The 15694-nt window shown below is 52.4% G+C and overlaps 1 protein-coding gene across 1 annotated transcript in view; it reads right to left on the bottom strand.

Annotated features, from left to right (window-relative positions):
* Positions 1–3107: 3107 nt before the first annotated feature.
* TIMELESS (timeless circadian regulator) overlaps positions 3108–15694 on the bottom strand; it is a 22869-nt gene continuing 10282 nt past the window's right edge. The window contains exons 4-30 of the mRNA XM_004700550.2: positions 15412–15565; positions 15199–15313; positions 15018–15080; positions 14621–14722; positions 14286–14441; positions 13915–14048; positions 13646–13733; positions 13171–13347; positions 12327–12544; positions 12008–12111; positions 11718–11887; positions 9885–10022; positions 9634–9785; positions 8374–8471; positions 8166–8286; positions 7861–8062; positions 7453–7598; positions 6747–6832; positions 6546–6663; positions 6386–6468; positions 5827–5969; positions 5507–5678; positions 5359–5427; positions 5133–5251; positions 4090–4309; positions 3855–3959; positions 3108–3720 (exon numbers count right to left, since the gene is read on the bottom strand). Coding sequence (XP_004700607.2) covers positions 3647–3720; positions 3855–3959; positions 4090–4309; positions 5133–5251; positions 5359–5427; positions 5507–5678; positions 5827–5969; positions 6386–6468; positions 6546–6663; positions 6747–6832; positions 7453–7598; positions 7861–8062; positions 8166–8286; positions 8374–8471; positions 9634–9785; positions 9885–10022; positions 11718–11887; positions 12008–12111; positions 12327–12544; positions 13171–13347; positions 13646–13733; positions 13915–14048; positions 14286–14441; positions 14621–14722; positions 15018–15080; positions 15199–15313; positions 15412–15565 — 3527 coding nt within the window. The 3' untranslated portion in view covers positions 3108–3646. The remainder of the gene's footprint in view (positions 3721–3854; positions 3960–4089; positions 4310–5132; positions 5252–5358; positions 5428–5506; positions 5679–5826; positions 5970–6385; positions 6469–6545; positions 6664–6746; positions 6833–7452; positions 7599–7860; positions 8063–8165; positions 8287–8373; positions 8472–9633; positions 9786–9884; positions 10023–11717; positions 11888–12007; positions 12112–12326; positions 12545–13170; positions 13348–13645; positions 13734–13914; positions 14049–14285; positions 14442–14620; positions 14723–15017; positions 15081–15198; positions 15314–15411; positions 15566–15694) is intronic.

The following is a 15694-nucleotide window of genomic DNA, read 5'->3' as shown; positions in this document are numbered from 1 at the left end:
TCCAGACAAAATAGTTACTTAAAATTATTAGCCTTTTCTTAAGTTGCTTCAATAGTTGACATTGGAAACATTGTTATTCAACTAAAAATCAAGGCGAATGACTTTGAATGATTTCCCTCGACTCTTGTTGGGTAGCCGCATTCATACTTCTAATACTGCCCAGTTGTCTATTTGAGAAGTGAAGGGCAAGTATGCAGGGACTGCCGACTCAGCCTGTAGCAATAGTTTGTGCAGCACAACGACAGGTGAGGATAGTTTCGTAGGAGCAGACTAACCACCGATTCAGCACAACGTAAGCTATACAGAGCAGGTGGTTATTAAACCCCTACGGAACAGAACACGGCGGAAGTCAACGAGCCCACTGCTATTCAGTCAATTCTCAAAGGCTGGGAACAGAAATCAAAGGTGCAACTATTGGCTGCCCAGGGTAGAGAAGAGTAACAAAAATCAGAGTTACATGGCAAAAACGGGGCCAGAGGACGACTGGACCACCAGAACCACGGCCCCCATGATCCTGAGACCGAAAGAGCTGGAAGGCATCCAGGTCCCACGACTGAGGACGCTCAGAGGCCCTGCAGGAGTGGGAGAAAAGTCAAGAACAAACTTCAAAATCTTACAAATTTAAAAAGACCCAGTTCAATGGTGGGACAAAGACTAGTGGAATAACTGAGACGATGATCCTCAGACACACTTCAAGTCTGGAACCCAACCCAACCCTGTCATTCAGCTTTCAGCCAAATGAAAGACTGGCCTGTAGAGTGGACAATAACCAGGGAAGAAGCACTGTATGCATCGCTTAGAACAGTGGTCCTCAACCTTCCGAATGCCGCAACCCTTTTAATACAGTTCCTCAACCATGAAATGATTTCCGTTGCTACTTCATAATTGTCATTTTGCTACTGTTAGGAATCGTGACCCCTGTGAAAGGGTCGTTCGACCCCCAGGTTGAGAACTGCTGCTTAGGATAATCAACCACAGATCCGTAGGGCAGCTGATCCAGACATAAAACTTCCGACGGCAGGAAGGGCTAGCAAACACGGATGAATAGAACTGGTCATCATAGGGAGGAAGTGGGGAAAAAATTATGGAGCTATAGGAGTTGTAGTTAATAGCATGAACCATGTGTATGCATTATTGAACGAAAACCAATTGTTTTTTATGAAAAACCAAAATCACTGTCATTGTGAACTCCAACCCATAGTGACCCTATAGGCAGAGTAGAACTGCTCTTAGGAGTTTCGAAGGCAGCAAATCCTTACGGGAGCAGAAGGCCTGTTTTCTTCTATCGAGTGACTGGTGGGTCCAAACTGCTGACTTGGTGGTTAGCACCTAACACATAACCTACACTATTCAAATCACCAGTTAAAAAGAAAAAGCTTGTGGTAGATGTTGAAAACCTGTGGCTATTCATATTATTAGTTCGTTTTGGCAGTAATAAATATCACCACACCTAGATGAGTTCACAATGTTTTACATGTACAGATCACATACTTCACATTGTGTCGCCGTTCTATGGGCACCCATTCACCATATCCATTATTCATAAGCAGATTTTGCAGGAAGTGCTAGAATCCACCATGTATTATTGATCCAGTAGTGCTAGCAATGGACTTCATTTCTCTCATGGACTTAGCCCTTGTCACTTCCAGGAATCTTAGCTGGGCATCCTGAATTGCACTACTGCATAGTAGTTTGATTGCAACTTTTGACCGTGGGGTCCTGTGGCAGTTACATCATTTGTCAACTTGAGGAAGGGGTGGAGTCTGGCCTGTCAATCAGGTCGCAGCTTGATGACCTCATCTGGAAACACCAAGGAGATAAATAGCTTGCTGGAGGCAGGACACTCCCTCCCTCCCTCCCTGGGAGACCTTCCTGCTGACAAGACGGGTGGAGCTACCCTAGTGCCCTGGAGCTGGAGGAACCACGTGGAGACCCACGCCAGCACTGAGATGCTTACACTGCCACTGGATCCACAAGACTTTCCACCTAGTGGCCTGTGATCTTGTATTTGGTGTCACTACATGTGTTTCGTGAGTCTGAAGGGGAATTTAGAGATTGGTATTGGACATATGGGTTAATACCAGACTTATGGATTTGATCTTATGGACTGGGTTGGGATGTTTTCTCAAGATACAATTGGTCTTTTATATAAAGCTCTTTCTTCTACACATGAATGTCTATGAATTTTGTTTCTCTACTCTACCCAGATGAGTACAGGTCCATATTGAAACTTTTCTGAATGTGAAAACAAGCCCCCGAGAGCCAAAGCACACTGTAAGTACATCCCACCTGAATTCAGAGACCATCTCAGGAGTAATTTGGTGGAATGAACATCAATAACTGAATACCAGACGAGCCGTGCAGTGACGCGAAGGACATCATCATGAAGAAATCAAAAGGTCATTCAAAAGGCAAAGGCAGAAAAGATGACATTGGACGTCAGAAGAAACTGGGATCAGCAAGTAATATAGACAACAGGTCATTGAGACCAAAGAATCAGAGGGCGGAGGAGGCAGAGGCAGGACCCAGGTCCAGCAAAAAGCAAGCAAGTAAGCTTTCCCACGGTGTTCACTTATATTGGGAGCAGGTGACATCCCTAGGAGAGCTCATGGAGAGTTACCATGTCTACACTGCCAAACCACTGAGAATTCTAGCTCTGCCAAGTTGGGAAAAAACCCGATCACAAGGTAGCAGATATAGAAAATGAAGTATTTCTCAGCCATAAGAAGAAATTAAGTTCTGATACAAGCTACAACATGAAAGAACCTTGAAAACATCATGCGGAGTAAAATAAATTAGACACAAAAGGGCCAATGTGTTCTAATCTCACATAGATGAAATGTCCTGAATAGGCCAATGCATCGATATAGGTTTATCAGCCGTTACCAGGGTCTTCGCCTTGTTTTTGTACTTGGTTATCCACAGATTTATCCCACACACAAGAACTTAAGGTTGATTTTTGTGGCTTCCAATCGGGGTGTGGGGGGTTGGAAAACAGAAAGGAGCACTATTGATTCGTTTAACCGTTCAGTGCAGCTCTCCCAAGAGGATAGCAGGAGAAGGGCGGGGAGGACCTGGAGATGGGCAGGTTGACGAGGCGGACCAACTTTCAATTTTATTTGTTTAATTCAGTAAAAACCACAAACAAAACACTCATCAACAGGAGGTGACCACATGACAACCCTACATCAGCTACAGGACGTGTGCTAAATGTGGTGTCTATGGGGTAGCCACAGGGGGGGAAGTGAACATGGGAGCCCCTGGTGGGGATTTGATGGAAAATCCCCACCGCTCAATGGCGTCCTAAAGCTCCCGTTTGGACCTGGGACCGACCTGCAGCAGAGAACCCAGAGGAACAGAGCCATATGGGGATCCAGGGTGCCCTCTTTACCTCACTCACTCCTCGCATTAGCTAAGGGGCGCTAATCGTCACTTGTATGGAGAGGTGGGAGGAGTAATTCTCCAGGGCGTAGGGATAAAACAGGTGCAGAGGAGTTCAGCATTGTGGCCAGCAAGTGCTGTACCTAAATGGACCGTTTCAGTCCATCAAGAGTAACCTTGGCTCCTGTGTGACCCCTTCTCAACGTCGACTTTAATTCACGCACCCCCTACAAACGGGCTTGTCTCTCCCCTGGCCTCTGGCTCTTCAGTCGTTCTCGTCCTCATCCTCAATGGGAAACCGCCTCTTCCTTCGGATTCCTGCAGCTCCCGGCTCCGGTGCTAAGGGGATGGTATGGGACAGAGAGAATGTCGCAGTATGTTTAGGGGGAAGAGGCTGGGACTTTGCCTCGAAGGCTGACTATCGGCGTGGTAGAGGGAAGAAGACAGATGAAGGTTCCACTCAGAATGCCTACCTTTGCCCGTGCCCTCTCCTTCCTGTTCTTCATCACTGTCCAGCAGCTGTCGCTTCTTGGGAGCTACCAGCAGCTGCTCCGTCCCACTAGTAGCAGCCCCTTCCTCTGGAAGAGCCACAGAAGAGGCAGAGACTGAGGGGACTGGGTCCTCACTTCCTCGAAACACCCCATCAGCCCCCTAGATGAACATGGTTGGCACAGTCAGCATCCAGGAGAGGAACAGTCGCGCCACTACCTGTGGGAGGCGCCACGCCTGCTTTCTTTTTCCGGGCTAACAGGAGGGGTCTCAGGGCCTGTGCTTGGTGCTCCTCTTCATGCCCCCCTTCCTCCTCCCCGGGGACTGCAAGTTCCACGTCTGGTTGCAAGGTTTCCTTCTCCTCCTGCTGACTCAAGGAAGCTGCCACTCTCCGGAGATGAGTGGGGCTCAGCTTGGCTGGGATTCGCCAGAAGGTTTCCTACAGGAGCCAAGAGGCGGAAACCACAGCAGAGGGGAAGGATCAGGATCCCCGTCTTCAGATTTTGGTAGCATTCGCTGACTCAACCTGACTGAGCCTACATTCGTCAAGAACCACAAGGGCCGGGAACCTCACTTACGCTCCTTTATCTACGATCCAAGTCTAGAACCAATGGCTGCCATATCAAGCGGTTCCCAGTGAATCTATTGTTGGGCAAATGAAGAAATGAATGGATGGATGCTGGGGACTGACGGTAAACGGGACAGACTCCACGGCCTAGTAAGATACAGTTGGGGACATGTCAAGGGAATGAATAAATTCCAACTGCCCACGTGTATACTTAGCGTCATGAGTTAAAGGAGAGTAGGGGATGCTCTTCCGAAGAGGAGACAGTTGAGCTGAGTCTTAAAGGCTGGGTTCATCAGAAAGGCACAAACGTGTGTGTGTGTCTGGACAACCAGGTGAGACATAAAGAGACCTGCTTGTGGAAGACTGGAAGTAGTCCAGGATGATTAGGGTGTAAAGCATGTGGCCTGGTGGTGAGACTACAAAGGCCCCTGGGCCAAACCAGCCCTGCCACCCTGCCACTCGGGACTCTGTCCTGCAAGCTGTGCTCTGAACAGGGGATTGACCTCATCGGAACTGCATTTTAGAAACATAACTCGGGCAGGCAGCGTGGAAGACAAGATGAACCCAGAAACGGACGACTAGCGGCTGCCAGTCTTGGTCAGCAATTTGTAACGAGGGAGAAGGGTTGCATTCTGGAGGCAGGAGTCACTTCCCTCATGATGCCCGTGCTAGCAATGGTAGTTGGTGAATTTACCTGCTCAGAGGAAGGGGGCCGAACCCCTAGTTTGCGTAACAGCTGCTGAAACTGTTCATTTTCCATGGCTTCCTCGTTTTCTTCAGTCAGCGGCACCAACGGAACTGGCTGGGAACAACCTGGACCGGGGTCAGTGGTTTCACGGTGAGGATGTGGAGAAGAAAGACCCCGTCTTCCATGCCGTGACCAGGTCCCCAGCCACCGCCATCCTCAGCTGCCCACTTACCATCCTCCTCCCGGTCATCTGCCGCTCGAACCAGGCAGCTCTGGAGCCACAGGATGGGAGCAGAAAGGCCTAGGAGGAGGAGGAAAAGCCGTGGGCCCCCTGCTCCCAAGGCTCTCATCTGAGTTCTCCCCCCGACCCGAAGCCTCACCTTCCTGTTGCAGGTTTTGCTTAAGGCTTTCAGTTGGGAGGACTGTGCTCCCCTGGCCTTCATCTGCTCCCCAGCCCTCCTCTTCCTCTTCTTCACTCTGTTCCCCCGACAGCTTCTCTTCTTCTTCCATCTCTTCCGGGTAAAAGTCTTCCCGAGACTCTTCTCCATTGGGCTGAAAATCATTGGAGTGGGAAATGAGAAAAGGAGGCCAGACGAGGAACTGATCTACCAAAAGAGCCTGAGACGGGGAGAATCGCTCGGACGACTTCTCAGGGGCACTTCAGTGGCCCACGTGGGCAGAGCCGGAAGGAGATCATTACCACGCTCGAGGGTGCCAACTTCTTCCGGCGTTTCTTGTACAGCTCCCGCCGCTCAGTCACCAGCCCCAGGGCCATCAGCTTCTCAACTATTCGGGCCCGGGAGCGCTTGGCTGTGATGTTCCTCATGATCTGACCCAGGACATCTAGAGGAGAGGGAACGTGTGACTCCCCAACAGCAACGGGGGAGGGATTCCGAAAGAGAATCAGGGCTCTCTAGGAAGACCTTAACTTTATTCTTCCAAATGTGACCCTATAAATACAGCAATCGGAGAGGAAAGATGGGGGTGATCCTTCCTTGAGAATAAGACAGAGGGAAGAACACGGAACGGCACGGCTCTCATCTCAGAGCAGTGGTCCTCCACCTTCCTCATGCCGTGACCCTTTCATACAGCTCCTCGGGTTGCGGTGAACCCCCAAACCTAACATTATTTCCATTGCTACTTCATCACTGTCATGTTGCGACTGTTATGAATCGGGCGACCCCTGTGAAAGGGTCCTTCGACCCCCAAGTTGGGAACCGCTGTTGTCTTAGAGGCTCACGAGCCTCCACCCGACTTACCATCCGAGCCGTGGAACTCCTCAAAGAGCCGCTGCAATTCCAGCTCCTGGTCTTCCGTCCACAGGACAATATTGGTTCCTTTCCTGATGAGCGCGAGAGGGGGCTCAGGGAGGGAACAGAGGCTTCCCCACCCCCGTTTCCTCCCAGGCACGTCCTCTACCTTTGGAAGTCCTTGACACTGTCGGCCAGCCCCAGCCGCACCAGATGGTGGATGACCTGCTTGCGGGTTCGAGGAGCAGTGGTCAGTTGGGCCAAGATGATACCCACCACATCCTGACCTGAGGCGGAGAAGGAGGTCGGCAGTCAATCGGGGCCCAGGAGCTCAGGCTGACTTTTGCTTTGGCTCCAGGCCTCCTCCTACCTTCCACGTCCTTATGGGCAAGGTACAGTTCCCGAAGCTGGGCCTCCTCCACTGGGCTCCACGCAGGAGGTCTGCGACCGGAAGACCTTCATGGAGGAAGGGGTCAGGGGAAACACAAGGCTGTTGGCCCCAAAGGAGAAAAGCAAAGGCCTGTCCTACTCAGCTCTGAAAGGAACAAGTTGCCAAGACCAGAGGGCTCATCTAAACTCAGGCGTCCTCAAACTGCAGCCCGCGGGCCACATGCGGCCCGCCGAGGACATTTATCCGGCCCACCGGGTGTTTTTGCCCCGTTTGGTTTTTTATTTCAAAATAAGATATGTGCAGTGTGCATAGGAATTTGTTCACAGTTGTTTGTTTTTTTAAAACTAGAGTCCGGCCCTCCAACGGGTCTGAGGGACAGTGAACTGGCCTGCTGTTTAAAGAGTTTGAGGACCCCTGCTCTAAAGGGTGATGCAACTAACTCCAAGAAGCGAGTTAGCAGAAGTGAAGGGCATGCGTCCTCCCTCTCCTTGCTCTCTTCCCACTTAAGAAGACAGAGGTCAAATGAAGCGATTTCCCAAGCTAGCCCTGTGAAGGTGCGTTCTGCAGGGATGGAGGGGACCCCGGGGAAGGAGAGGAGCTGAGGTACCAGGGGAAAGAGCACATAAAGGCTCTGGGCTGAGACTGTGTCCACCGTCTGCCCATCTTTCCCTGGCCTCAAGCTCACCCGCCATCCAGGGAGCCATAACCCTCGGTCATTTCTCGAACCACAGCTGTGTTCTTCCAGAACAGCAGTTCCACAAAGGCTTTCTGGTTGACTGCAGCCAGTGCAAAGAACTTGGCCAAGATGTACTTGGCAAAAGTCACCAATTCCTAGGGGAGAAGGAGGTGGTTGGAGGTGTGAGGCACAGATGCATGCATAAACTGGCCCGTTAGGCATTCCTTCTACCTCTGCTCCAGCTCCCTCGTAACCCTCTCCAGCATCCTGCCCCATGCAGCTCCCTCAACCATTTCCTCCCAGGTTTCTCTCTCCCAGGCCCTGACACCCCTCACCATCCCGTATCTCCCTGAAGACTGCCTCTGATCCCAGAGCTCCCATACTCTTTCAGACCACCACTCCGTGGGAGTCGCTCACTTTGTAGGCCCCAGCGGCAGGGTCGCTGAGCAGACGATTGAAGAGGCAGAAGAGGGACAGCTGGAAAAGGAGGGCTTCCATTCTGAGGTCGTGGGCCAGGCGGTGCAGCATCTTGACAGCGCAGTGGTTCGTGTGGGCACTGTTCTGCTTGTAGCTCCGCAGCAGCAGCACGTAGGCTCGGACCACGGTCGAGCAAGCGAAGCTGCACCAGGACAGGGCGGGAGAGGGCGTCAGCCTAAGGACAGGGCTCACCCTCATGGCTCCAGCCTCCACCCCCGGACCAACTCGGTCCTCTTGGCCCGCACCGTCTCAGGTAGTCCAGAAAATTAAATTCTTTCTCCGACACCTGGACCACTTGCAACTCTTCCTCCTCCTCTTCTTCCTCCTCTTCCTCCTCCACCCCGTGTTCCTCTGGCCCCTGCTGCCCTATAGGAAAAGTGAGTGGGGGACTGGGTCACTCACATGCTAGAAGGGAGCTGGCTGGTCCCGGCTGGGAAGGGAATGGAAACTCACGGGGAAGAGGCGCAGAGAGGATCTGCTTCAGCAGCTGGGCCTCTTCCTCTGGGGAAATGTCTTCAGAGCCAAACACATCGCCTTCTGGCCACACCTCCCTGGGGTGCGGAGAGACACAAGATTTTAAACCGAGAGAAGCTGAGGGACAGTTGGACCTGGGAGAAGTGATTCAGACTTATTTCATTTATTAGCCAGAAAGAGAATGCAGGGTTACCTCAAAGATTAAACAAAAGAACTCTAGGGGCAGGCTCTCACAGAGGGGGCACCCAGGGGTGGTGGTGGTGGTGAGGCATTCAGGGTGCGGGATGCACTGATAAAACACATAACTTTCCTCTAGCTCTTTAATATTTCCTCTGCTCTAACTATTAAGGCATAGGGTTCACTCCATCAATACTGTCAGACCTGTGTATGGTCACGTGTACAATTAAGATCATGTACCAATCATATGTATATTAAGATATAAACAACAGAATCATAATGATTATATATAACAACAACAAGGGTTCTGGGGAAGGAGGGGATAAAGGGGAGCTGATATCAAAGCGCTCAAGGAGAAATTCGATGCTTTGAAACTGATTGTAGTAGCAATTGTATGAGTATGCATGATCTATTTGAGTTCTGGAATGTGGGGATGTTTTTTAGTGAACTCAATTTTCGTAACAAAAAACAAGAATTATGGACTGCGACGATATCTGCAACATACATGCAACAAAACATTCTCCAATTAAAAAAAAACACTCTAGGAGAAACTAAAACAAATCTCCTAAGCCACCTTCCAATGGAAATCATAGAAGAACAAAAGACACACAATCTACTTAATTTATGCAAATGTGCATAGTCACATAATGGTATTTCACAGCCATTAACAATTATAGGAACGTATCTGAGCAAAAATGGTGCTCACAATGTATTGATAAGTGAAGAAAAGAAAGATACTAATCAGCACGTGCAGCATTTCTTCTTTGTAAAAGAGGGCATGGGTACAGTCAGTCTACAGACCACAGAGTGGGGGAGAAACATTCAGGAAGGTTACTCATCAAAGGTTAATAACGGTTATCTCTGACGAGTATGGTTAGTTTATTTTTATTTTTTTTCCTAGTTAACTGTGCTTTCTGGTCAGTCTCAAAACAGCCACCACCATCAACCCCCCAGGACCTACTGCTCAGTCTTGAGCCCCGAGATTCTGACGGGCGCCTCTCTTTTGAAGCCTGAGAGCCTCCTGTGGCCCTGAAGCCCAGGAGCTGGGAGGCCAGTTCTTACCGAGCAGACCTCAGGAGGCGCAGAGCCTGCGGCACCCGGCCAGCCAGGAGGCAGTCTTGGATCCGCACCATGGCTTCTGCCCGCTGCTCCTCCACAGGCACCTCCGAGGCAGCGTCAAAGGGAACCACAGAGTCCACACTGAGCTCCGGGGCCTGGAGGAAGACAAGGCTTCGGGAGCTGAGAGGAGGGAAACCAGGATGGTCTACCCAGGGCACCCGCTCAGGAAAGACAGGACTTCTGCGACCACCTACCTGGGGGCAGCACTGTAGCTGTTCAGCCAGGGCTGGCCACATAGCCTCCAGCTCCTCTGGGCTGAGAGGGCCACTGCCAGAAGCAGCAGGCTGGTCCAACACCTTCTTCTTCTTCTTCTTTCTCTTCTTTCGTTTGTTCTAGAGGGAAGAGAACCGTGTGAGAACACAGGGTGGCACGGAGGCCTTTCTCCCGATGGGAAAATTAACTAACCGGACAGATCGATAAACAAGTAATGGGGTGACAGTGAGGGAGGATGAGAGCTACAAGACGGTGAGCATGAAATGTGGGACTGGAACACAGGAACAGCACCTGGCCCAGTTCAGAGAATCCCTAAAGGTGGGGACACCATAAGCAGAAGCCTGTGGAGGAAGCTGAGGAGCTAGGAGGATCATATAGAAGAAGTTCTACATGAAAAGGCTTTGAAATATGGGAAGCACTACATGAATAGAAACGCTAATTCTTTTTCTCTCTTAAAAAGCAAGAAAATAGAGTCAATACTCAAATCCTACCTCCCCACAAGTCACAGTCTCTGGCATGGGACCTCAAAAGGCCTATAAGATGGCCCGGGACCTGAGGTTCATAGTACAGAGGACTCATGCTCCATTCAAGGAAGTGACCACCAGACACTGGAGATGGAGGGGGCAAGCTCTGAAGTCCAAGAAGATCTGGATCTGAGGCCTGATTCTGGACACTTACATGCAACATGTTAAACAAAATGGCAGAACAGCTCGATGCAAATCCCCTTAGGTGGTTGTGAGAATTGCATAAAAGCCACAGCGTCTGAGATCGCATGCACCCGGGAGCACCTAACGTGAGTGGGGAGCCGCCCAGGTGGTGCCAACAAAAGGGGGGTTGAAGGAGGGAGATGAGGAGGTCCACCTCCAGAAACCCGAGGGGCAGCTCTGCCCTGCCCTGCAGGGTTGCCAGGAGTCCGATGGACTCGCAGCCAGAAGAGCTTTTCTTTTGTGTTTTGCCGCTTCTGATCATACCCCAGAACTTGGAGTGTAAACATCCCGTTTAACAAAGCTGCACCGGCACCACTTTCAAGTTCAGTTCTAACAGGATTTTAAGCGGCAACAACTGAAATGATAGGAAGCTTCTGGTGCAAAACTCACGCCATCCCCCCCAAACAAAGTCCTTTATTCAGAGAACCAGGAGCCCTGGGGTGTGGTGGCTCCCTGCCGGGCTGACAGCCTCAAGGTCAGCAGTTTGAAACCACCAGCTGCTCCTCGGGAGAAAGGTGAGGCTTTCTATTCCCAGGAAGACTTCAGAGTCTCGGAAACCCACAGGGGCAGAGTTGCCGAGTCAGGTGGTAAGTGGGAGTGAATCAGAGCCAGATTATCATTCCGGTTTTAGGGAGCTGGGGGACGAACAAGAGCAGCAGCTTGACTTTTTCTACCAGTGACTCCCACAGGACGAGGTCCCAGAGCGCCTGCCTTTGCGGCTCTTACCATCTCAGGACAGTGCTGCGGGCACAGCTAGGAAACCCTACAGCAAAATTAAATTCCGAGATCAGTTCTCAGGGCCTGTGTGCCGAGGTACATGATCGGTATTCAATTAATGTTTGCTGCGTGGACTTCAGTTACTTACGGCAAATCTATATCGAGTCCCTACGAGCTAGAATCGCTCACTGGCAATAGTAGCAGCAAATGGGGTAGCACTACCACAACAAGGAACGAGGACAGTGGTGACACAAACCAACCGTTGGTCTTTCGGGTTCAGAGCGGTTCTAATGGACACGACTGAGCTGCAGGAAATGTGAGATGAAAGAGCGCCCCCCATGCTCCTCTGCGGTCCTCCAGGTCTTCGCACACCCTGGGGCTGCCCACTACCTGCACCACCAGGTTCCCTCTGTTCTGACAGAACCGCTCCAGCATCTTGAGGAAAAGATGGGTTGTTTCCACCAGGTCACGAAGGAAGGAGCGGGGCTGGCACCTCTCATCGAATTTTCGGAAGAGCGCTAGGAAGAGTTCTCGGTACTCCATCACATAGAAGATGTTGTCTAGGAAGAGGGAAGAGCGAGGCATGAGAGGGCTGGTCTGCAGAGCTCAGGAGCAAGAGGTGGACGGGGCTGGGAAGAGAGCTTCTGGCCGGGGGCGGGGGGACCAGACCAGGGCCTCACTCTTGATGACGCGGCTGCTCTCCCTCACGGCCTCGTCCGGGGACATATCCATTACGTTCACTGTGGCCAGCAGCTCCTGATAGGCCTTCAGAGCCAAGTGCATCCTGCGAGGCCAGGACAAAGGATGATCTGGAGACTCACTCAAGGCTCCGGCTCATCAACGCAGCACCCCCTGCATGAAAAACCTACTCCTCCCCAAAACAGTCCCGGTCTCCCAGGCTGAACAAGGGGGGGATGGGATGGGGACATCACCCAGGGCTCAGGCAGCCAGAGTCTGGCCAAGAATGCCCACGCTGATTTCAGCGCCCACCCGCCTCACCGGCGTGCCCAGGACGCGGCCTCCTTGCGGTCGGTCAGCATCATCTCATAGTAGTTGGTCAGGTTCTGCTCAATGAAGTGGAAGGTCCGGACGCTGAGGGTCTCGGAAATCAGGCCTGGCTGGAAGGCGGCGGCTCGGTTGAAGGCCATGAAGAAAGCCAACGCCCACATGTAGTAGGTCTCGTCGTGCTGCTGGGCCTTCTCCCGAAGCAGGTGATCCTGATGCCCAGAGAACACAGGCCGGCTCGGACCTCAGGGCTTTCCACGTCCTCCCGTCCCGGGACGGCAGCGGGCACCCTGCACACCCTGGGACAGGGCTCTGGGAGCCACAAGTTCCAACACCTCTCTTGAGTCTCTCCACATTCTTTCCCCTTCTTTGGGGCCAATTTCTCCAGAGCCTCTTTTGTCACCAAGACCTCCCTGCTGACATCTTTCCCTAACGCTTCGCAGGAGCCTCTAAACCAGCGGTTCTCGACCTTCCTTCTGCATGCCGCGACCCTTTCAAACAGTTCCTCATGTTGTGGGGACCCTCCCAACCATAACACAATTTTCATCGCTATTTCATCACTGTCGTTTTGCTGTTATGAGTTGTCCTGTAAATATCTGATATGCAGGATGTGTTAGGCAACCCCTGTGAAAGGGTCGTTCGACACCCAAAGGGGTCATGACCCACAGGTTGAGAACCGCTACTCTAAACCCTTCCCACCTCCTGGTCCACACACCTGCCTGGGTCGGCCTCACACCACGGGCTCCTCCCCAAGTTGCTCTGCTTATCCACACCTGCTCCCCCAGCCCCTCTCCCCTCTCCTCTCTCCTCCCCAGTTCTAGCCGTCCAAGGTCCTCACCTTCACCGCCCCCATGAGCCGGTTGTAACAGTTCTCCAAGAACTCGGAGCAGAAGTCTCTGAGGAAGAGTCGCACGTTGAGGGCCGAGCGGCGCTGAGTGGACAGCTCCCGGGCAGCCTGGCGCCGTTTAGGGACCCTTCGCCGCTGCTTCCCCAAATCGGAACTGTAGTTTTGGAGCTGGGGATGTAGGGTGCGGGGCTAGAATTAATCCTGGCCAGCGCTCTCCCCTCTCCCCAGATTCCTGGGGCTACAATTCTCTCACAAGAAACTCTTAGTAGGTTCTCTCCCTTTGTTTGGGTCTACGTAAAGACAGAAGTGAGGACAATATGGCTTATGCCCACGGCCCTTTCCCTTTTACCGTCTCCAGCTCTCTAGGCCCAAGTACCTAGAAGCTCTACCTTCAGAGAAACGTTCCCTTCTGCGGTCTGGTCCTTCAGCCCCACGGCATTCCTGCCCCAGACGTGAGCATACTCACATTGTGAAGACCTTTGTGAAAGATGACGTCCCTCTCCCCAATGGATTTCAGACCCTGGACAATGTAGGAACCCCCAAATCGAGAATGCCTACAGGAGAAAAACAAAAACCTTCGGGGTGAGTCCTCAATTCATTGGAAGCTTTATCCCTGTTCTCAAATTTCCTCAGCACATCCGCGTGCAGTACAATTGTCCGGCCACACGGGCTTCGACTGGCCCAGGGCCGTCAGCACGGCCCAGCCCAGGAGAGGGAGCGTGGGGAGAGACCCACCTGTTGCTTCGCTGGAAGGCTCGGGTCTTCTTTTCCGCTACCTCTCGCTGGCGCAGCACCTCCAGCTCGGCCACATCTGTGCTCCTCTCCTGAGCCAGGCGTCCCTGCCCTACTCCTGCCAGCTGCTCGGGGTTCTAGATTTGCAGAAAGGAGGGGAGAGTCAAAAGGATGATCACTCTTCATTGTCGGTCTTCTACTACAGACAGAAGAGTGAGGACCACTAAACTGACGGGAATTCATGTTCTGGGGCGGCTGACAGACCCACGGGGACCGCAGATAACGTAGCGGTTATTTCGAGAACAATTAATTCTGGCAACAGAACGGGAAAGGACCTGGGTAGAGAGGACTGGGGCAACAGTCCAGGGTCTCACCTGGTCACGGAACATAAGTGAGATGATCTCTAACACATGCAAGCTCCACTGTTGTTCAGCCGGTGTGCTGGCCAGGAAAAGAAGCAGGTCGTCCAGGCCACTGAGGTGCATTGCCCAGAGAAGCTGGTCATGAACGCTGGCGTCGTCATCGATACTCTGAGCAGTGAGTGGGGAGGGGATTAGGGAGGGCCATTCGGTTCTACTGCCCTGCCCTGATGCTCTCCACTCATTCCAATAACCCCGCTTCTTTGCCCCATCTCATTGGAAGACAGAGAAGCCTAAAATGGGCCCCGAAACCCAACCAGGACCGAACTCAGCCTACCCAACGCTCTTACTTTATCCTGATCGGGGTCGGCGGGGACATGCAGAATATTTCGGACCAGCAGCAGGATCCGCTCAATCAGCAGGTTGTCCTCTTCCTGCCGCTCTTCCCAGCCCTGGTCCGAAGAAGGAGAGTGAGACGCAGGCCCCACACGGCACGCAGGGGCACCCCCTCTGGCTGGAGGGCGGGGGCGTGCACGAGCACTGGGATCCAGAAGCAAGAGGAGGGAACGTTCAAGCAACCCCGATGCAGACAGAGCGAGGGAGGGGACAACTGTATTCCCAAAGGCTAGAATCACATCTCCAGGCATGACCCCTTCTTCTCATGCCTAGGCTGGAGCGCTACCGAGGCAAGCGAGCTATAAGGTGTTAACTGGCCCACGGGATCATGTCAGTTGGAGGCATGCTTACCAGCTGCAGCAGCTCGTACAAGGTTTCACTGATAACGCCAAAAACTTTCTCACTGGCAAAGGCCTGCGGAATGGGAGAAGGGGCCTTAAATACCACCCCTCGCTCCTGCCTTACTACCCTTCTACCTTACTGCCTTACTACCCGAGAACTCTGCCCCAGGGAGCCAGCAGGAAAGCCACACCTCTTTGTAGGCCTGCAGGTAGGACAGCACTTGCAAAAAATGGTGCCGGAAGCTGGGCTCCTTGGGAAGGCTGCCGAAGCAGAGCAAGGCTGGCTGGGTCAGGTTCACCATCAGCCTGTGGGGACAATGGTGGTGCGAGACGTCGTAGAACCTCCTCCCCAAGCACCCACACCAACACCCAGCGGCTTGAAGACAAAAGCCTGGGGACTCAACCTGACGGCAGCATCGAAGAGAGGCTTGTCCTGGCGGTGTTGGGTGAGGATGGGCAGGAGGTCACTCTGCAGGATCTGGGCTGCCCCCAGCTGCTGCCGTATGTCTCGGGTCTCGTCCTCATGCCTCAAGTACCGAATCAAATCCTTCACACACTCTGCAGGGGCAGGACAGGACAAAGGCATGGAACTCTGCAAGCAGCTCCACCCCGGCCCAGGAGTTTGTCATAGGAATGGCTTGAGAAATTCAACAGAGCACCTTAACTGGACCTTAAAAACAAAACAAA

Source organism: Echinops telfairi, unplaced genomic scaffold (assembly GCF_000313985.2).
Source record: "Echinops telfairi isolate 266 unplaced genomic scaffold, ASM31398v2 ScPeMD7_2;HRSCAF=8, whole genome shotgun sequence".
Classification (NCBI taxonomy): Eukaryota; Metazoa; Chordata; class Mammalia; order Afrosoricida; family Tenrecidae; genus Echinops; species Echinops telfairi.
The sequence above is the reverse complement of the archived record's forward strand: the minus strand, read 5'-3'. Positions and strand labels throughout refer to the sequence as shown.